Raw genomic sequence first — 23,070 nt, forward strand, 5'->3', positions numbered from 1 at the left:
TGAAAACACCCAGAATATACATTATGTGTGATGTGACTGTCTGACATTTCTATTATTGCAGTGCAATGAGTTAGGGGTCTACCATATGTGCCTGCACAGTAGTCATATCTGCCTCTGTCTCTAAAGACACCACCTAAGTATATGTTTGTTTAAAGGTTTCAATAAGTGAACAAGATAAATAAATAAATGAGCAAAAAAGAGGTTTCCCTCAATGACATAACTTCCACACTTAACCCTGCAGTGTGGATGCAAAGCTCTGCAGAAGACACTGATGTAGCTGGATTAAGGGGCCCTATAAGGCAAAATTGCTGTTAGGTCCCTGACCGATTTTAACACATGGCCCCTCTAAAAACAGGGCCAGAAGATCAGGTAATATTATATGACCATGGGGCTCCCAGGGCAGTTGCCCACTTGGACCCACACATTAATTTGCATAAAGGAGTGGACACCAAAGTGAGTACAACTATCTAAATAGTTTAGATCAAAAACATAACATATATTGTACTTAAGCTTGGTTAAACACTAACCCACATTTTACATGAACACACTCTGAAAAAAATTCACCAATTTAGTTTTTTATTTAAGTGTGTTTTTCTTTCTCGTGATATAGTACTCACTGCAGCTACAACCATTACTACTACTACTACTACTACTACTACTACTACTATTGCTGCTGCTGCTACTAGTTAATAAAACCAGAATAAGAGATATTTGCTGGTGACAGAAAGAACTGAATAAGATTATAATAATGTGATAGGCGTATAAAAAGGAACTGGAAGGATGAGTGATGGAAGTAGAAGAGGAAGAGGAAGAGCAGGAGGAAGAGATGGGAAAAGGAGGAGGGGTCTGTTTGTTGACATCGGACGCAAACGAAAATCAGATGGGTGAAGACTGGTGATCATAACTCAATTTCTCGCCCTCATCAAGACATATAGCCTTGGCGAAAGCTAAGGTATAGCACTGCCTGATGGGCTATGCACTCAAACACCGCTGACCACTGTTTATAGCCTGCATATCCACACAGAACTCTTAGCTAGCGCTAGCCCCACAGGCTAATTTAGCTAACATCATAGCTGGGAAAGTCATCGTTAGCCACGAGCTAATTTAGACGCTGAAATGCATTTGTGACACCGTATCGGCAAGTTAAGGCTTAACTTAGAATAACAAGTGTTGCATTTTGGTAGTTTGGGTTGTTGTGAGTGTGCAGGCTAACACGTGTGGTCTGTTTGTCAGTAGCTGTCTATCGTAAGTGTTATAAAGTCAATTATTCTAGAGTATAGCTAGCTGGCTAGCTAGCTAGCCATCTTAGTTCATTGCTATGTGTGGTTAACTAACAAAGTTAACGCTAGTACTACTAACCAAAAGACAGGGCAGACTAGGTTACTAGCTTCAGTTTATCAGCAGGAGTCACTCGTCGTAATATAAATAAGGTAAGATAATTTCATTAGTAATGTTGAAACAAGTTGTTGAAAAGTAGCCAACATTAGTTGCTAACAGTTGCCAGCCATAGGCATGACGGCTGACTTCGCTGAGTATGCGAAGGTCTCAGTTTATTAAGGCAGCGAAACGTTTTGACAGTAATGTGTTTGCCACTAAACTTAGTTTTAGTAGACACAGAAAACACAGTAAGCTTTTGTAGAAAGCAACGCAAGTTTGATGTACGACTTTATTTAGGATTGAATGTCATTTTGTCACTGTAGGTACAAAGTCTGTTTCTCTGTTAGGGCACCACACAGAACAGTTTGCTCAAGGAAAAGAGATCTTAACCAACGACATTAATGTCTAGTTGCAGTTAATGAGAAAGATGATGGAAAAGGAAGCAGATAATAGCTTATTGTTATAATTACAGTGACTCCACCTTTCATCACTTCAATTCAGTCCTCACATTGGAACATTGGAGTTTTGAATTATTCAGCTCAGAATAAATTCTTTTGCTATTTCGTACCAGAAGCAGCATTTTGTGTAAAGAAACAGTTCCTAGCCCTTTACTTTGTTCAATGCACACCTCCTCTGATCAGAGCTGGAGAAGAAGAGGCGAACATGGCAGCCAAAGCAGGAGACAACCCTGACAGCCTCATGACACTGGCAACGGTGTTCTGCCTGAGGAACCTCCGGAAAACCATGTGCTACCAGGGATTCAGGAACAAGCTGTGCCTGCGCTCAGACATCTTCCTGCCCAGCGAAATCTGCGACAAGCTGGTCAACACGTATGTAACAGAATACATCAAGTGATATTTAGCAAATTTCTGAAAAATGCCCCGTGTTTTGATAATGTTACAGATTCTAGTCTGAAAACGGCTTTTGATTCTATGTTAAGCTGATTTAATTTGAATTTAATTTATCATTACTATTATTTTGTTTAAACAGATATATGGAGTTGGTACACACAGACAGTAACTTTGAACCAGAGGAAAGCTTCTTTCAACTATTCTCGGACCCTCGAAGCACCAGACTGACCAGGGTACAGCTGAGAGAAGACTTTGTACGTGACAGAGATCTGGAAGCCATTAGAAAACAGGTGGGGTGCCACAATTTATTTAAAGACAAGGTTTTCAGAGTAAACTAATGACATCTTTAGGATAACATTTTCATTTTCCAGTTCACCTCTGTGGAACATGTCAACTAGAAAACTTAAACGTTAAAAGTACTGGTACCTTTTAAAGCATAGATGAACTATTACTGCTTTTTACGCCTTCAGTCTTATTTTTCTAGTTTTGGCCATCATTCCCATCAGTTTATGATGACACTGGTCTTACCAACATAATTATAGAGACAAAGACTCAATGGAGAAGTAGATGGTGTGTACGAAGCAACATAACAATCATATTATCTAAACCTTATTTTAGGAAGTTAAAACTAAGGAGAACCTTAAAGTTATTAATTATACTCTGTGTGTACACAGTTTATAAATCAGTTAACAATATAATGGATAGTTTAGGTTCACCTTTAATGCGTTTATTAGGCCAATGAATATAATGTTTTGTCTGCATTCATTTTCTCCATAGACCAAGTTGAGAAGGAACTCTTAGGTTTTCAAACTATATATTTCTTTCTTTCTTTCTTTCTTTCTTTCTTTCTCTCTTTTGCCAGGCTAAACAGGTCTTGACCACTCCCTGTCCCTGAATGCACAGAGATGATACTGATATTAATATTAATATTAATTAAGGCTATATTAATGAGTTAATAAATTAACTCATTAATATGAAATATTCTATGTTTGAAAGTTATCTGATCAGTTTTGCACTCTGTTACTAAATATTTATCTCAAAAAGCAAGTCTAACGCACAAACAGGTGAAAGGTTAATCAAATAACGACAATTTATTCTGTCAGATTATACTTTCAAATTAGTAATTGTCCTTATTTACAGTTTTTAATATCAAAACCTCAGAAAAAAAAATTCAAAGAAGATCTTAAGGATGTTCTTGTTACAAGTGCTCAAAAGCTCAAATTGTTGTACAAAACATAAATTTAAGGTATTATTTTATTGAGTGAATCATTAACTTTTATTTTCATTAAGTACTGTTTGGACAAATGCTTGTGAAGTATTGTTTGGATACCCAACACCTCACCTCATAGTAATGTAGGATTCTTATGGCAACGGTACCGTCAAGACCTAAGAACAAGGAGTGGCTGTTTGGTTTTCTGTTACCAGTAATTAGCACTCAAAGAAATTATGTCAAGTGACAATCAAGAAACTTTAGGTAATTTTATCCTCCACTGTCACACTGCAAAAAGCTGGAAGATTGGCTTTATTTTTCTCTAAATGCAGTGTTATGTAAAACATACTGTTTGGTTTCTGAAGAATACTTAGAATTTGTTACATATTCCTCCTATGCTATGTAATGTGGCACTTTTGTTTAGCCAAGTAGAGTATGAATGCCTTTTAGTTCTCGGAATTGTAAAACATCAATGGTAAACACATAAAAGATGTGAAAAAGTGCAAAGTAGGCTTCCTACACTGGCTTTTTGGAAGGCAGTTTGTTGTGTTGGTGGGTTAGAAGCCAGTTTTAGGGATCATGTCCTTGTTGCAGCAATTGTGACTTCTTTGGTGGTCATCATCACCAGACCAAAAGATGGAGCTGATGGCAATAATGACATCGCTGAGGGGATGTTGATCATTAGAAATTGGTTAGAAGAAGGGAGAAATTAAAAAAAGATGGGAATGGTTAGTACACAGACAGTATTTTTCTCGTATTCCTGAATGTGACGTGTTTGTTCAGAGATATGTGTTGGTTACTTGTGTACAGCAGTCATACCTATGAAGAATAATGGTAGGTCTACAAACATGGACTTAAAAAAAAAGAGTGCACTGATGCACTTACATAAGATACTTGTCCAATACCCTATGCAAGCTCCTTTTCCTGCAGGTGTGGGGATGGAACAAATAATTGATATAGTATTATATTGCAGTCTCTTACATGAGACTGTACTGTGTGCATCTGGACCAGTCATTTATCCTTTTTACTCCAAACATTTCTAATCTGGAAGTGTTTTGTGTCCTGACAGTTCAGACTTTTACCAGGTAGGGGCTGTTTGACACTGGGAAGATGGAACCATGTGCACCTGTGTGTTAGTATGTTTTTAAAAGGCTGGTACTCTGTACTTGTGTAACTATGTTACTCATCGTACCATCTTAGTTCTCTATGAAATCTTGTAAAAACAAGTGTGTTGTTACAGATGCATGACACTTCATTTTCCAGTTTCAAAAGTATTTCAACATGAGTGTCACAGATACTGTGATAAAGACTAGATGAGCATAGATGAACATATTGCACAATTGCCTGTATTGTCATTAGGGGTGTGCCATATCGTATTGTCCATGTTAATATTGGTATAATTTCTAATATGATATTTAAAAAAAATTCCATACCTATAGTTGAATTTGTACAGCAGTTTGTGAAGGATAACCCATTCATTCATGATTGCAGCATACTTCAGTATGGTCACTTTTCAAAATGATTCACTGATGTTTAGTGGTTATTTACTTTTTGTGTTCCATCAGGACCTGATTGGGCTCCACCTCACCTACTGCAACAGCCTGTCATCCCGCAGCTTGAAAACACTGACCTGCTTTCGTGAGACATTGGTATCTCTTTGTCTCTTTGGCTGCAGCCGCATCTTCTACCGGAAAGGTGGCGCCCCACTCGCCTGCAATGAAGACACTGAGGATGAGGAGGAGGAGAGCCCTGCTTCTAGGCAAGCATTAGAGACAGACTTTAACTTCCAGGGGTTCAACCGCCTCAGGTTGCTCAATTTAGGTGGCCTGCCTGATGAGGTGGATGTTGAGACCCTGCTAAAACCTCTGAAGTCGCTCACCTCACTAGATCTATCTAATGTACAGTTGCTGGGAACAGCTTTTCTCACCCAGTGGAAAGATAGACTGGCATCTCTTGTTCTCTACAATGTGGACCTGTCCGAGGAGCTGGTCACCACAGTGGTCGAGATTGTTAATCTCAGGTAAGGTGGGAGGGGGCTTTTTATGTATAAACTGTCATTATGCTCTTAACACAGCTTTGTATTGCAGTCCTTGTATGTACAGACAGTTGATCGTGCCTCTTTATATATATAAGTGGTAAAACACAACACAAAGACACTGACATGTGCTACTGGTGGTAGAAAACTGCATTTGACTTCAGTTCTGTGTAGTTGCATCTCATTCATCCAACTTGAAATTAGGACTGAAGTTTTAGAGTTGAGCATGTTTATGGGGTGGACTCATTCAAGAGGCCCAAGTGAGAATCTGCAGCCAAATTTTAGGTGCTTAATGGTCAAATTGAGTTTGTCTTTCTTTTCTAAAGGGCTACACCAAGCTTTTACTGTTTTAAAATGGAAGAAAAGCAGCACCACTGAAGATTGTGTCATGCAATATATATGTATGGAGCAGATGTTATTTAATGGCATGTCAAGCAAATCAGATGAACTGCAGCTGTGTTCATTTCCATCTGTAGTCTAGTGAGTGCACTGCTACATTAAAAATTCCTGTGATGGAAAGGTGTGGATGGAGGGGTTTCAAATGCTGTTTTACCAATCCAGAAAGCACATGTCTTGGAATGTACCACTGCCTTTAAACTGTCTTTCACACCAATTGCACGAACTTGTTGTGCGCAAGGTACAGTATAGAGTGAAGCACATTACAAGCACAAGTACAATATTACCATCCTGCAAAGTATTGTACTACATTGGAATATGAACAGCCACAATATTAAAGGTTATGCCGTTGAATAATATATCAAATACCAATATGAAAACGTTTGTGACAAGGCATTGTTAGTGATGAATCTACAGAGAATTATCAGCTGAATCTGCAGCTCTCCTCAGCTTTACAGAGATTTACAGTGAGTGTCAGCTCATTCTTTAGCTGTTCAGCCCACAACTTTAATCTCACTGCTCTCACAGCATAGTTTTTAGACAGCACTACCTGCTCAGCTCCAAACAGCAGACAGACACAGTTGGAAAGTAGCTGGTGAAAATAGTGGAGCATTTAAAGAGTCAGATATTTCCCTGAGACTAAAAAGAGTTAATAGAAGGTGAATCCAGGACTTGCATTCATCGAGTGGACAAAAATACGATTCCAAATGAATGATAACGCTGCTCTGTGTCTGCTGATTGGACATTTCTAGTTTGGTGGCAGTGATTAATGAAGAGATGAATGATTGAATGTGCACAGTGTTTTGCAATACAGCTGTACACAGTGTGAAAGGCTCTCGCCAGGCATCACACATGCACGCTGAAGGTTGTTCACATGTCCTGTAGTGATTGACTAATGGATGGAGATATTTTACAGATATTGGATGTCTTTTTAGAACATCTGTAAAATCTATTCACCTACCTTTTTTTTTTCATTTTAATTGATATACAACTTTGAATCATAGTGGATTAAAGGATAGGTGTGAATTTTTTCAATTCTGGCCCAACATAATAATATTCTTCTATCAGTATTTGCAACATTTGTAACTGACAACTGAATTCCCATTCTTTCTAATGTCCCTTCTGTTGTTCCCTTTATATGCCCACTACTCATGAAAAATGTGTGACTGTCACTGATAAAACTCTGCTTTCTTTAGACATCTTGACATCTCACGGGAGAGCAGGCGAACCTCCAAGTTTAAGATGACCAGGAAAATCCTGACAGCCATTGTACAGCGTCTGGTCAATCTGGTGTCACTGGACATCTCGGGTCACATAATGCTGGACAACTGCACAGTTCCACACTTTGAAGACGCTATGGGTCGGCCAAGGTGGGTAAACTCTAGAGTGTACACTGGATGTAAAAAAGTATAATCCAGAGATTTTGGAAATTGCTTTTTGCATTTCCATTTAATTTCAGATGAACAGTGAACAAGCTCTCTCTCTTTCAGTATTGAGCCATGCAAGAGCAGCATCTATCCTTTCCAGGAGCTGAAGAGGCCGCTGCAGTTTCTGGGCTTATATGACACCACCCTCTGCAATGTAACACACATCCCTGCTTATAAGGTACTGGTTATCTGAAGAGCTGGACACACATTACAGTTTTCAGCTGGTAATAGTTATTTCTGGTCCATTCTCATCTGGGCGAGTTGCTACTGACAGAGGATAAAATGATATGGTGTGTAATGTTAGTATTGTAATCAGTTACTTCCTAATGTTGTCAATCATTATTAAAGTTCCTCTCCTTAAAACTCATCTCTATTAATCAAAATGGCATATTTAGAAGTTGTTCCATGAAAAGGATCCATGTATGCCTTAAAATGGCTGCGATGTAACTTCACACAGATCTAAGTATTCTCTGCCTCTGTCTCCACCCAGCTCAAGCAGACAAGCTCATTAAACACACAGAAACACACAGTCTTCAGCTCGTTTTCTATTTGCTAGCTACTGTACATGTTCAAACCAGAAACCGATTCTGATGTATTTTCAGTCATGTTTTTTTAAACCTTCTCCTCAACCCCCTACTAGTCATATAAAATGTCGTGTCAGCATTTCAAATGAGTTGTCATGTAATTTGACAGGCTGGCAAACATTATCCCTCTACACTACAGATTTGTTTTGGCACCCTTAATGGATAAAATGGGAAGTGTGACCAAATAATAATGGCCAGAAAAGGGTTTTTTTTAAAACACTGTGGTGTTACATTTGTGTGAAAGTTTGTCCTAATTGGTAAATTCACTCTTGAGTTATGGCCAAGAATGTGTTGTGTCTGGTAACAGTGACCAAAATCAAACCAGTTCATCCTCGAGTCCAAATGAAAATTTGTGTCACATTCAAGGAATTCCCTCGAGGTGTTGCTCAGAGGTCACAGTGGGATTTTTTTTTTTTTTTTTTAATTCTATACTTATGTTGATATAAAGCACTTTGTGTCCTAAGTTTAAGAATGTGCTAAATAAATAAGGTTTTACTTACTTAACATTTTAATGAAAAGCAGGAAAAACTTACCTTCATGTTTTTCTTAAATTGCTAGTTCTTACATCTTAAATTAGTCAGTGTACATGGGCATAAAATAATTGGTTATCCCCCACTAAGTTAAAGGTACAATGTAAACTGATTAGATGGAAAAGTTCATTCTAATAGATCATTCACACATATTAACAATGTTTATTAACAGGTTTTGTTTAGTGGGTTGAATCTGTTTTACTGGGCTTTTTCAGGTGACTGGATCCAAGAATGAAGACCAGGTACTTAATGCCATTGAGGCTTACACAGAGTTTCGCCCTGAGCTGGCCCACAGAGCTATCAATCAGCTGTTTGACATTGCCAGGATACAACACTGCAGCCAACTCCTTCGAGCTTTGCAAGTATGATGAGTTTAAGTCGGGTTGTGCTTTGAAAGAAGTGACACCAGTGACATCTAATTAAATCTTTGTGCAGTGATTCTGCGTGCTATGCTTGTGTCACTCACTCATGCCTCTTCGATAAACATTCTGTCTTTTTAGCTTGTCATAGCAGCACTGAAGTGCCATAAGTACGATAAGAGCATCCAGGTGACGGGCAGCGCTGCTCTGTTCTACCTGACCAACACAGAGTACCGCAGTGACCAGAGTGTGCGGTTGCGCAGAGAGGTCATTCAAGTGGTACTAAATGGAATGGAACAGTACCAGGAGGTCACTGTAAGTCTATCATAAAATAGATATTCAGTCCAGCTTTTGGGCCTTTTTGATCTTGCTTTTCAGACTTGTTAATCTAGTTTGTAAGCATTCCTGTGCCTCTCTCTTTGTCCCACACCAGGTCCAGAGGAACTGCTGCTTGACTCTGTGTAACTTCAGTATTCCAGAGGAGCTGGAGTTCCAGTACAGTCGGGTCAACCAATTGCTGCTGAAAATCCTGGAGCCAGCCAGGCAGGATGAGTCCATCCAGAGAATTGCTGTGCATCTCTGCAATGCTTTGGTCTGTCAGGTGGACAACTATCACAAGGAAGCAGTGGGAAAGATGGGATTTGTCAAGGTAACGTCGAGATGAGCTTTTCTCTTTTGAACTTTTTTGTCTTTCTGACAGATGTGCATAAAAAACAGGATGGTTACAACAATTATGAAACAGATCCTCTTTCCTCTATTATCGTGAAATTTGATTTTTGGCTAAAAGAGGTAAGGTATAGGTAAGGTATAATTTGTGGTATGATTTTGACTGGGAATCTGTTATTTCGGCCAAGTATGCAAGCATACAAAGAATCTGTCTTGATATTTGCTATTTCCACAAAAACAACATAGAAGAATAAGAACTGAAATGGAGCCAAAGTAGGTAATAATATGATAAATACAGTGATAATATTTGAGAAGCCTAGAACGTAAAAGATCTGTTCTAAAATCTATTTACAGATAATTATGGTACATAATAATAATAATGATGATGATAATAATAATAATAATAGGGTATACAAGTTTGAAATTGAATATGGACTGTGTGAAGAAAGAGCAATACATAGAAATTGTAAAAGCAAAAGGAAATGAAAATGTGACAGAGGTTGGCTGAACATCCCTGTGGAAGCCCAGTATTCACGTTAAGTTAAGTCAGTAAGCCCTGCAGTGGATATCAGGTGGTGTTGTCCCAAATCTACTGAGCCCTCTGACAGGTGACACCATTCTCTAGTCCTGACCAAACGTATTTGTAAGCCACCTTTAGCTCGTACTCTTACCCAAGCAAAGAACAGATACTCAGTGGCTTGACTCATGTCCGCATGTGTGGCAAGAGGGCTTGTCATCAGTGATGGGTTGTTTTTTTGTATGTTGGAAGGGGAAATGGGTAGAAATACATGAACTGACATACTTTGGTCATACAGAAAGATCTCACATACACACCTGATGTGATATTAGACTGTAAGAACAACCTTCTGCTCTATCTCACTGCTTAGGTTTCAGTGGTGTTCATTATGATTGATCTTATTCGCAGTTTTTATTGATTTAATAAAATAGTATAATATTGGTTAACAGTGACCACTGTGGTGGTGCAAAAAAACAACATAATCTTACAAAGCACTGTTGGTAAGTCAAATCTGTGCAAGCACACATACCAGTTATGATACCATGTACTCGCTGTTCAACTCACAAGCATTGGCAGAAACCTAGTAACCTTCCAAAGTTGTCCAGTACTGTCTCAAGGGAATAAATTGATGTGTGGTGTCTTACCTGATAAGCCTTCAAACTGTACTCATGGCTTGTCATTCATTTTTTACCCTATGATTAAAGGATGTGAAGTGCTGTCACCCTGACAGCCGTCACCTGATTATGTTTATGTTTTTTATTTTCTCCTTCACAGACAATGTTGAATTTAATTCAAAAGAAGTTACAGGACAGAATGGTGAGTCTCAGTTTTACTCCTCCCACATCTTTTGAACTTGAAATGTTATTGTTTTATAGATTAGAACTTGAATCAGTCATTAACTGTGTAACACTATTTGGTAGAATATTATTTCACAGCTGATCAGTGTAGTATCATCCCCATCAACAGCCCTGTGTTTCCTGACTCTCTATGCTCATTGTCAAAAAAGGACAAAAATTACAACAACAACAACAACAACAAAAAATCAATCAATCAGATGTAAGGGAATTCATGCTAAAAGGTTTTTTTTCCCCTTCAGTGTGACCAGGTGATGGAGTTTTCCTGGAGTGCTCTGTGGAACATCACCGATGAAACGCCCGACAACTGTCAGATGTTCCTCAACTGTCAGGGGATGAGCCTTTTTCTGGAGTGTCTACAGGCGAGTCCGCACTCATTTCTCTTCTGAAGCCCTAAGAGAGGACTGGGCTGCTCTCAGGATTTGTTCCATACATGTTAGAAATATATTGATAGATTACATATCGTGCAGCAGTAGACTGTTGGCATGTCAAAGACAGCCTCTCCTCTCATTGTATGATCTTACTTCAGGAGTTTCCAGACAAGCAGGAGCTTCACCGCAACATGTTGGGGCTTTTGGGAAATGTTGCTGAGGTCAAAGCACTGAGGCCACAGCTGCTCACCCCACAGTTCATCACTGTATTCAGGTACTGTTGAAAATGAAATACCAGTGACTTATTAGAAGCTTGTTCATTAAAATATTTTACAATATATAAGATTCACATCCCCTGCTGTTTGACTCAGAGCTCAGGTATGATCATTTTTATAAACTCTCTGCTTTAAATGTGATTATTTACAACCTGTGTAGCTGTCAGATACATACATACATAATAAGATGCTTGTTATTTGCACCTTTGTCACATTTTGGAGTGTCCACACAGCCGGACCACAACAAGGACACCTGCTAAAATCTTCACCTTATTTTAGAACAACACAACTTGTCTGAACGTAGTGTTTGTAGTCAGAATTGAACTTGGTGTCTGCCTTGGAGAAGGGTTATTATTTTGTACAACCCTCATCAGATATTTGCTGATTTCATCTGTTGCCCCCTCACTGTGTGACAGTAACCTGCTGGATAGTAAGGCTGATGGGATTGAGGTGTCATACAACGCATGTGGCGTGCTTTCACACATCATGTTTGATGGGCCAGAGGTTTGGTCGATGGAAGAACCGAGAAGAGACACAGTGATGGACAAGATGTGGGACGCTATCCAGAGCTGGGACGTCAGCTCACGCCGCAACATCAACTACAGGTGGTAACTATTTCCTTATTAATGCCATCTTTTCTGTTATTTAATGTACATGTGTAATATAATATGATATATTTTTTATGAAATGTTTCTATAAAAATGTCAGTGTCAGCCATGGATGCTTTTGAATAATACATGAAATTAGCATATACCAGGAAGAATAGTTGATATTGATAGTTGATAGTTATTTATAGCAGCTGATACCTGCCACTTAATGTAACATGTCATGAAATGTAATACCTCTTGGGTTGAAATGGTAATTAAATCTGTTTGTGTAAACAAGTTACAAAATAACATCATGACGTCACATCTTTTTATTGATCAGTAAATGTAACCTCTTAGACATCAAATTTGACCGCCATAGTCCTGTAGTAATAATAGAATACAAGGTATTACAGTAATGGTCACTGTAAATTACTTTATATACCACAAATAAAGTAATTTTTGCTTAGTTTTTGCATTTTAGACATGTAATATCATTAATATTGACGTTAGCCTCAGTTGGTGCCTCTCAGCTATTATCATTACATTTGAGTTACAGTCAAAGCATTTGTTTTTCGGGGGGGACATTCATCTTTGAGAAACCCAAAAGGTTGTTCAAGACTGCTTAGTGCTGTTCTGAAGCTATTTACAAAAGACCCTTCTAACCATGTGGATGAAAAAAATACTTTTATTTCAAATTATAGTCTCTTTTCCCTAATCATGACAAAGATGATATGGCACATGTCCATGCACAATTTGATGTGAAACAGACTTAAAAAGTTTGATTGTCAATTGTATGTATCTACATTGATGTTCCATTGTTATCTCATGCAAAATAACTTGTTAATATTTTTCTTGGGTACTACCAAAAGCATGAACATATGTCATTTTCCTGGATAGAAGACACAATTGCAACTTGTTACGTGTTACTGAGTTGGATACTGAGTTGCAGCTGTGGTGTAGCTGTACAGCCCAGCTGTCCCTGGTTTTTCTCCTGTTTGAATTTTTAAATTGCGTTTGGTCCCAGGTCATTCGAGCCCATCCTGCGGCTGCTGCCCCAGAGCATCTCCCCTGTCAGTCAGCACTGGGCCACATGGGCTCTCTACAACCTGGTGTCAGTTTACCGTGAGTATCTGCTGTTCTGCTGAGTTTCAGACCACATTCAGCATTTCATGTTAATGCCGTCAGAGGTGTTCTGAACAGTCAGCAGGAACACTGTTACTGGAAACTTCACTTACAGATATCTTATATTACACGTTCCAGCTAATGGACTAGAATGATATCCTGGTACATTTTCCTGTACTGACTAAATGGTCATTTTAAGGACATAATATGGCATATTTAGAATATGACTTTCTTGTTAACTGTGTTTCATCATTACCTTTTCTCTTTCACTCATCACCAGACTGCTTGGTCTTATGTACAAGGACAAACACCACCTTTCTTAATTGCCTAAATTGTCCTGATACAGTACAGCAATGCACAGGAATCATTTTCACATTCTTTCTCTTTCCATTCATTTTTGATCTGCAGCAAGCAAGTATTGTCCCCTGCTGATAAAGGAAGGAGGAATAAGTCTTCTCGAGAAAGTTCTGGAACTGGAGAGCTCACAGCCAGAGACCAAGGACATGGCCAGGTAAGACTGACACTTGTGTGTATGTGCCTAATGTACATTTCATACTTGTTAGTACTCTCTGTACCTTGTGGGAGGTTCAGGTTCAGGTAAAGATTCAGACGCTGGCTGAGCAGCAGAGAGAGGAACTGGTTTTCCTTTTTCCACTTATTTCTGTTGCACTTGTAAAGAGAATTATGTTAGAAGGCTTTGGATCAAATAACGCTGTTGCCAACAGTCATCAGTCATTCACTGCAGTAATCTAAATACATGGAAACACATATAGTCACTTTACAGACCTGTTGTTCAGTTCATATAATCCATGCCAAGGAAAAAAGAGACATTCTTGTCTTGCAGTTCTGGTCTGTTTCATGTTCACACTGACTTTTTACAAACAAAACAAATACTGTAATAAGTGTAATCATGACCCACGATTGGAATAATTTTGGTGATTTGGTCATCATGCATAATCAACACTACATGCATCAATGGAGCAAAATCAAATTCCAGTGACTTATTTTCTCTGGTGTCACAAAGAGCTTGCTAAGAAGCAGCCCATAGTCAAGAGTCCAAACTGCAGCAGGACTGCATGTGTCATCAGTAACTATGCACATTTAGAATCTATGAAGAAGAGCCGCCTTTACTGTCATTTTACAGAGGGGATACTCATAGTGGGATCATCATTCACTCATGTTAGAAATACTCAGAGCCGGACACAAGCACACAGGCATGGTGCAACTAATTCTGCTCCATCACAGAAACTCCCTGTTCTCATTTGTCGATGCACACACGTGTTACCATGGCCACTAAATGATCATGCACAAATGTGTATATGGTCCTTTGCTTATATAAATTGCTAATGAGATTACCTCCTTTACGGTTCATAATCAGCAAATACTGAATTAGAAATGTCTCAGAAAATGTTGTGTTTTCCCACACAAACAGCAGCAAACACAGACAGTGATACACTGGATAATGTTTTGACCAAGGAGGATGAGCTGATGTTTGTTTATCTCAGATCCTGGGTCAGTATCATCCAGCTGAATTTGGTATTGTATGTCTCACAGCACATGGCTTCAGTAACTAGGAGGAGTTAGGGGGCAGTTATGCTGTGTTTCCACCAAACACTTTCAGCATAGTACCCTTGGAACCCCTACCCATCAAACACATACAAACTTAAAAAAAATACCCTTGATCTGTTTTGCGTTCACACAGCACTCTTAAATGTAGGCATTGTTACCAGAGCTTCAGGACTGACCCCTTTCATTTTTCCAGCAGTTCAGATACAATAGACTTTTCTTGGTCTTGCGAAGCTGCAGCATTTATTAACTGACACACTGTAACCTATACTATACGTTTTCTGCCTGACTGGCAGCTTACCACTAATATTTTCCTCTGCTTCACTTGAATTCACTCTCACTTTTCTACGAGTCACTCTCTCACTCGCTCAGCCACAAACTCACTACGCACACACATTTTGTGTTCTTCCTCCAGTGTGTGGTTGTTAATTACAACAAGGAGACAGGCTTTGTTTGAGAAAAGGCTCCAGACAACAAGACAAAAGACTGCTGGGAAAAAGCAGGAGTTTGAGAAATCCTAGATGTGAGCATAGACATCGAGATAACAATGGTTGCTCAAATTCTCTCTGAGCAGTCAAGAGACTGCAGAATTTCTAGCTCCACTTTTCAGTATCAGATCAGTGTGCTGGGTAACTCAACAGAGGGGACAGAATGGAGTGGTTCAGTTGGTACCATCCACAACTTCTGAAAATGGAACTACAAAAATAACTATTCAAATGTGTAAAGAACTGACCTGAACTGAACCTGTGCTTGGTTAATGCAGCTTTGGAAGTACCATTAGCTCCGAGCACGGTGTTCCTTGCCTTGTGTTGACTGCTCCTGTCAGTAACTGCACACACATTGCCTTTTTTTTTTTTTTTTTTTTTTTTTCTTTTTTTTGGTGCCACTGGCAGATTTTAGGATATAGCTGCAGCTTTAGGGGACAAAGTACAAAGTGTTGATTTCAAGCATTGTTATAGATGGAGGTCCTGACATTTCTGTCATTGTGAAGCTTTTGTGATCACTTCAAGCAGGTATGTTACTGGAGAGCGCAGTGAGCTGGCAGCAGAGGGGTGGGGACTTATGCTACACATTGCTGATGCCTGGGTCAGGCTACGTGCTTATGTTTTTTGTCTTTCACGATGGGCACCATGTCAGATCTAACGATCACAGTTGCTGTGTCTCAGTCAGGTGACTGGCAAGACTACACATATGACCCAGACTAATCACAGCACGTCTTATTTCACGATCACACACTAGTCAGAGATGATCAAATAGGACAGGTGCAAGTTTCACATACTGCCATTTTATTTCCAGAGTAATACCTTTGCTGTGTGATGTAGCACCACTGCTTGTTGTATCCACTAAGCCTAAATTTCATAAAATGTAATCATTTCTTTGTCAATGAAGAAGCACCTTATTAAAGTTGAGGCAGAGCGCCTTCACCATAGAATGCTGCAGGATATGGCTGTAACAGTAGTTCAGCTTTTCAATTGTAGCTCATATCACATCACAAAACCCTTTGGCGGCTCTGCTTGTTACTTACCACAAGCAGACCAGGAATCACCTTCTCAAGAGGTCCCAGTCAGGATTTTTGGTCCAGTTTTCACATGAGCCTAAGCAAACTAAAGCAGAGTTTGTTCTTACTGTGTCAAACAAGTTAGATGTGAAAGCACCCTGATTTGCATTTGCACCTAAAAATCCCCTTGTGGAATAGATTTCAGTACAGACGTAGATTTTACTATTGAAGAAGCTCTTGGAAAGGTATCTAACCTTCGGCTAACGTGTAAAACATTTTCCATTTTCAGCAAAGTAATGGAGCAGTGTGAAAACTTCAAAGAAGACCCCATGGAAACAAATCATGGACAGGAGGTAAACTATGGACAAAGAGGTTGACACCACAGGAGCCATGATTCCCAGCAAACATCAAGCAAACCAACCTAAGGCCCCTCCTACTGTCATCACCACAAGGGTCAATTGTGTGCATTATTCTTATTCTTATCATCCTTATTATTTTGTAGAGCAGAAGTGTGTCTCTGACCATCTTCACAGCAATTTGGACAAAAGCTTAATATATGACACATAGGACTTAAGATGTGGTGCATGGTGTTTTGTTGTGAGGGTGCTTACCTTTGCTGCACATAAGCATCTCTTCTGTTGGGACAGGTTAACGGGGGTGGGTGACTGTTATCTCTCAGAGTGTGCGTGTGCGTGTGCATGTGTGTGTGTGTGTCAAAGACTTAACGGCAGAACAAACAGTTGGAGTGATGCTTGGTTCTCAGTTGAAGGAAACACAGCCCTCTCCAGCTTACTGCCGTTAACTGTGTAACATTGAACAAAAGGCTAAAGGCTGTGCAGTGTCCTGCGCTGCCGTCAGAGGTCTCAGCTCTCACACTGCTCTCTCACAGTCACTTATGCTTGTGGAGGCCACTGAACTGTTGACACATGTACAGTGAATCTTAGCCATTGTGTGTGTAGGCTGATGTTGACGGGAGGGAAGTCTTCCCAGACCACGTGGCACAATGATGGACTTCTTTGTTATATATGTAAATATTCTCTGTTTGTCTCATCCTTTTACTGTGTGTATGTTTTATAATATAACTGTCAACACTCATGACTTTACTCTGTATTTAAATTTGTTTAGGTTCGACTGAGATGGTCAGTGCTAAGAAACTATACACAGAATACCCAATCATCCAAATGTAGTCTGGCAATCCTGGATACTCTGGTCTTTGAAGGATAATTTGGATTTAGTTCAGCCTCGCCTGTGTTTTTAATTTTCTGGCATTTTAACTTGATTCTGTTGATTCTCCTTATTGGAAGCAGTAGTGAGCTTCAACAATGAGGGAGGTCAAAACACTTAAAATACACTGTATGGCCTAATATATGTGGACACTACAGGAGCTAGTGCACAAAGCCAGATCTGATTCAGCACTGCAGTCCTACGCAGTAACACTGTTGGACTCATGATGGATAGTTAAAAACAATAAGAACACAGGATCAGAATCAATGCAGCATGACCTGAGACAGTGTTTTTTGATTCCATGCATTCTTCCTCCATGCCAAAACCTGGTGCCTACAGTAACCACAATGCAACTTGGCTGCTGACAGTTTGGAGATTCTGGCTTGTGGGAGAAGTTTGCCTTTCTAACACATGGATAACGTTGAGTTAGGTACAGGCACCAAAAATTAGGTGTCAGAAAAGATGATGATTTGGGTTCAAATAATAAGTCAACATTGACTGTGGCAAAAAGGCTTTCTGGCCTGAAGGCAGAATTCTCCCATGTCTGAGATTCTGGCATGTTATGCTAGTAGCAGCTAATGTAATCTTGAGTCTCATGCCTCAATCAGGGCTGAGGACTTGGCTGCAGAGGTCTGGTGGTAAGTTCATTTCTTTTTCACTCCAGTCCGCAACCCCAAAACTAGCCTTCAGCCCCAACTGACACCGACTCAAGTGACATCACTTGAGGGCAGGATTTCACACTGTTGTTGTGACAAAGTAGTCCATAAGTATAATATGTCCATGTCCATAATACATGTTTAAATATTACGGATATATAACACTTCAGGCACCATATGGAAGCTGTCTGCAGTGTTTTGCCCTCAAGCTCAACGGTGCTTTCAGTGGTCGAGTACAATGCCAGATAATCAAAAAGACGAGGCTGAAGGAAACGATTATCCTTGAACAATACCTGATGGTTGGTCAACATGCTGCTAACTGCTTCACTTCAAATACTTCTCCCAATACGAGTTGTCCCACGGTACTATACTAACGTTAAACAGCAGATGAAGCAATAACTGATGGAGAAAGATAAAATAGTGCATTGATATGTATGTTTAAAGTTGAAACTGGGATGTTCTGTTCAGGAAGTAAGCAGGGAGATCCTTTTTCTTACCCCAAACCAAAGTCTGACTTTATTCTCTCCAGTTGCTGTTATGACCTTAAAGGTGCCCTGTGGAGTTTTGTAAACAAACATATTTATGTTCACACACCGTGTGTACACGAGGCCTGGCAAAGTTGTTTCTCACAAATATTTTAAAACCTAATTTTATTTATTTATTTATTTTTTTATATATTTTGCAAACTGCAAATGTTTGCTAGCTCACAGTCTTCTAATTTGCCTTTTATGACACGCTGTTATATTTCTTACCACCAGCCGTCAATAAGTGGACTAGCATACAGCTGTCACCACAAATATCTGTGTGGGTCCTTTCATTTGAGCTCAAGATCCAAACAGAACAAGGACCCACACATCAAAACATTGCTCCACTGCTACTAGTGGTGGGAAAAACTCCAGAGGGTACCTATAATGACCCTGGCTAACTGGTTTCTTCACAGGCATTTCTCACAACATGATGCTGAGATCATTTACAGGAAATGTTGAATTAGGACATTGTTCTGCAAAAAGCATTCACAATGAGTTACCCTCTTGAGAAAGTGTGTGCTCGGCTCTCAAAGGCACTGTCTTAATTTCCAAACTACAAAATCCAAATCTTAACAGTAGCTGTCTGAAATTTTGAGCAGTTGCTTTTAGTTTAGAGAGCAGGTTACCTGTCATATATATTCATTTGCATACCAGTGAGGCATGGCAAATGCACAGACTTTAGCTGTTTTTAATACCGTCTTTCAGTATGTATGACAGGCACGCATGATATGTTTTCATTGTTTGTCATAATCAGGGCAGCAGTAACACATGGCAGACTTGGGACAGCTACTGTATGTTATGATTGCAGTTGCCTTTCTATCCTTAGCAGGAGTTTGATACGCATCCACGACAGTTATGCACCCATAAATAGATTCCCAGTAATATGAAACAATAGCAGTGCTTTCTTATTTCTCCTTGCCTTGTGGTATTAGTGAGTGGAATAATGATTTAGGGAGAAAAAAAGCTGAAATTGAAGTTTTAAATAAAAAGCATATACAGTACATACCATCAATATTAAAAATTGGAGTCTGTTTAATTTAGCAACTGTTGTAATTTCATTATTGTGTGTGTGGCTAGAACCTCAACTAATTCCATTATTAATTAAACTATTGATAAATCAAGTTTATTATCACATACACACAATTATACGCCGTCGAACACATAGTGAAATCTGTTTGCATGTAACTCACTCAGGAGCAGCAGGCAGCCGCTGACATGAGAGTTAACATACATGTTTTGATGTTGGTGGGAAAGCAGAGCACCTGGAGGACACCCTCACAAACACCAGGGCAACATAGAGGTTATACAGAGAGGCTCTGTCCTGACGGGCATTTAAACCCAGAACCTTTCTGCTGTGGCCACTGAGCCACTGTTCATTATCAAAATTGCTGAGGATATAAATCTTTGTTAGTCAACAGTTGATTTATGTCTACTGGTTAAACAGCATTTTAAGGTCGTTTCCCCCTTGGTTTAACTCTAGAATGGTTGCATTGGTGGCCTTTTAGTTTAGATCCACTTTGATAAATGACCTGAATGCAGTTTGATGAGCAGGGATTAAAGGCACATTTTGCTTAGAGCACAGTGCTGATAATAAGATTTGGATGGTGGGTTTGAGCGGGAAGATTTCTTTCACATAAGTTTCACCAGGGACTGCCAGGACCTTCAAATTCATGCCAGTGAAGGTGAAAGTTCCTGGCAAAAACATCACCTGTTCAGATGAAAATGACAATAATTTACTTTTGTCATTTCGTTTGTGAATGGAGAATGAAGAGTTCAGATAAACAGCGGAAAAAATACAGTGTCAACATACAAATGATACAATTTAAGAATCTGTCAAAGTGGCTAAACATAACATTTTCACCTCAATAAATCACGTTCTTATTCATTGAGATTGTACATACCACCATCCATATACATGCATATATACATATATGCTATTTTACTCAAGTAAGAGTAAAATTTCCCGTTTAAAATTTCTTTAAAGGCAAGAAGTAGGTCAGCTAAAATGTTCTCTAAAATATTACAACTATACATTTTTTTCAAAGAGCCAATTGATGATCACACTTACACTACGAAGTAAAATCCACTGACATATCAATGTATACTCTGGTGAAACAACATCACACCTCAGAGCCATGATGTCCAAACCAACAACAGTAAATTCCTTTTCTGTAGACCAACACTTAGAGCAGTGCATAAAACTGATCATCATCTATAAATCTACGACTGCCTTTCCCAGTAAAGCCTTGCTGCAGTGAAGCAGCTAAAGGCCAAAAGTCAACACAACAGCAAGTGAAACAGCAGTGGACGCAGCACTCTGCTGGTGGTGTTTAGGTACATTTGGACCTGAAATCCTTCCTGCTCTTGGACCCTTATAAAGAGGCCCTCTTCTTTAGAGATGATTCAGTGAGAGCAGCTGACCATTCTCTGTGTTGGTGCTTATCTAATGTTATTGTTATTCAGTGAATTGCACAGCTGATTGCTAACATCGCTAACTTGTCAGACAAGTTGTGTCAGGAGACGCCTCAGAGTATCACCCTTTCTCTTTGTTGAAACGCACTCAATCAGAGGAATCTCTCCAGCTGTTCATGGATTTTCGTTCTCTTTTTGACTTGTATGTGCGGTTTTTGTTCTCTTGGTGTTTTCCCCGGCACTTGGTTGCCCTGCAAAGCCTCTGCAGAATACTCAGATCAACTAGTGATTGGTCAATCAAGGTACTCTGATTTGGACGTATTGTTGGGGAGAAGTACATTTGTTTCAAATGGGTTTTATGAATGTATTCATATAACTAAAAAGCTGAGTAGAGAAGGTTTTTTTTCTGCTGTTTTTTTGTTTTTTCTTTTCTTTATGACTTTAAACTTATGCAGTAGGCGGGTAAATTTCTCTCCCACTTGCCTTGCAGAAAAACCCACTTGTCCCAGACAAGAGGACGAGGCTTAATGTCAAGCCCTGAGCCAGGTCAGACGTATAGCACAGTGGTTCCACAGAGTGTGTAGCTCCAGGCAAAGCTTCTGTCATTCAGTCTTCTCCACAGTTAAGAATTATGTTCATGGGTGATGCCTAACTGATGTTTTTAAGCTATTCCATATCAGTTGTGTTGCGTTTACCCACTGACTTGATTTCCTGGTTCTCATGTACAGTTTTTCTTTGTGTGATTTCTGAGAATCTGATTGGTACGGCTCTGTTTCTGTTGCTATTTCACAGTCATGGTGGAAATTAATGTTCAAGTAGGCAGTGGTGTGAGATGAAAAGCTTTATTAGAGGCTCACTTAATGTTTCTCTCTAGAATTCCAATGATATGAGGAGGATTTACCACGCTTTCACGTTAGATCAAAAGAAAATCTCCTGTGACTTTTGTATTCTTAAATGTTCTAAATATGAGATTTTGAACATTGATATAGAACATGAAGGGAAGGCCAAAGTATGGCCGAAACTCCCATTAGTTTTGGTCTGAGATGCTGGTGCTCTAGAGCAGCATCTAGTGGCTGAAACGCTTAAAATGCTGGAGCCATTAAGAATCATAGTGTTATTAAAGATCCTAGTAGAGGTGTGAACTTCTCTCCAGAGAAAGTAGATGATCAGTTGGACATCTGAAGTCTCCATCACCTATTTTCTCTCATTTTGAGTCATTGATTGTTCAGTTAATGCTTCCCAGAAAGAAATAATGTCTAGAGCTGAAGAACCCATGGGTGTCAGTGACGGCAGGTAGCAACTGTTGGGCTTTGATTGTTATTTATAAAGACAGATGTGCTGAATTATTGCTTCAGGAGAACTGCTGTCACAAACTGTTGCAAATTTCATTTACTAATTTCATAATGTTTCTGAAGTCGGTCGACACTCTGTTATTGATTTCTTTTGTAACTGCTGATAAGTGTAATCCAAATGGAGTGAAGAATATTTGATCCAAACATTATGGAATTCCAGTTTTTCCTGATCTAAATAGTACCAGACCATTAGTGTAAAGATATTAATAAGCAATAAAGATGGAGTGGTTCAAAAATGAGAATTGTGTGTTGTTTTTCTCTCTTCACTGCAGGTATTTAAACTGTCAAATCTAATTAATGAACCAGTGGTGAGCCGGGAGCTCTGCAGTGTGATGAACACTGCACAAGGGGTTATTCTACTGTGGGGCAGGACATGCCCCTCCCACCTTCACATGCACTTTGAGTGATTAAACTGGAAATCCTCATTCCCCTGGGTTTTGCCTCTCAGGCCATGTATAGGGTGCCCTAACTGTAATTAATCAACAGCTTCTACAGCATTCACACAGGATCGTCATCTGTATTCGAGAGGAGACCACCATGGGAGACCACCTCTCTCTGAGATATGAGTAGCCTGAGCTCCGCTGGGTTTCTACATTTCAAGCATTGAGTGAAGAGCAAAACCATTGTCCTTGTGATAGCAGGAAAACACTGGAGACGTCATGCAGTTGAGGTAA

The 23,070-nt window shown here is 39.4% G+C and overlaps 1 protein-coding gene across 2 annotated transcripts; it reads left to right on the plus strand.

Annotated features, from left to right (window-relative positions):
- The first annotated feature begins 809 nt into the window (after positions 1-809).
- zer1 (zyg-11 related, cell cycle regulator) lies at positions 810-22,386 on the plus strand. 2 transcript variants are annotated; one of them, XM_076757308.1, is made up of 16 exons: positions 810-884; positions 2,019-2,207; positions 2,368-2,518; positions 5,004-5,458; positions 7,066-7,239; positions 7,360-7,474; positions 8,626-8,772; positions 8,911-9,084; positions 9,203-9,418; positions 10,727-10,768; positions 11,049-11,168; positions 11,336-11,451; positions 11,869-12,057; positions 13,064-13,161; positions 13,570-13,672; positions 16,515-22,386. In XM_076757308.1, the coding sequence occupies exons 2-16, from the start codon at positions 2,041-2,043 to the stop codon at positions 16,600-16,602; spliced, it is 2,355 nt and encodes a 784-aa protein (XP_076613423.1). In that variant the 5' UTR covers positions 810-884; positions 2,019-2,040; the 3' UTR covers positions 16,603-22,386. The 2 variants fall into 2 exon arrangements, with proteins under 2 accessions (XP_076613423.1, XP_076613422.1); XM_076757307.1 differs by having other exon boundaries at positions 830-952.
- Positions 22,387-23,070: the final 684 nt, after the last annotated feature.

The sequence above is a fragment of the Chaetodon auriga genome, chromosome 19 (genome assembly GCF_051107435.1).
Source record: "Chaetodon auriga isolate fChaAug3 chromosome 19, fChaAug3.hap1, whole genome shotgun sequence".
NCBI classification, from domain to species: domain Eukaryota; kingdom Metazoa; phylum Chordata; class Actinopteri; order Chaetodontiformes; family Chaetodontidae; genus Chaetodon; species Chaetodon auriga.

Bases quoted from the DNA above. Each gene is read 5' to 3' on its own strand.
- zer1 (XM_076757308.1), top strand. From the start codon at position 2,041: ATGGCAGCCAAAGCAGGAGACAACCCTGACAGCCTCATGACACTGGCA. The intron at 7,475-8,625 runs GTACTGGTTATC...GGGCTTTTTCAG, and splicing joins CACACATCCCTGCTTATAAG to GTGACTGGATCCAAGAATGA. The intron at 13,162-13,569 runs GTGAGTATCTGC...TTTGATCTGCAG, and splicing joins CAACCTGGTGTCAGTTTACC to CAAGCAAGTATTGTCCCCTG.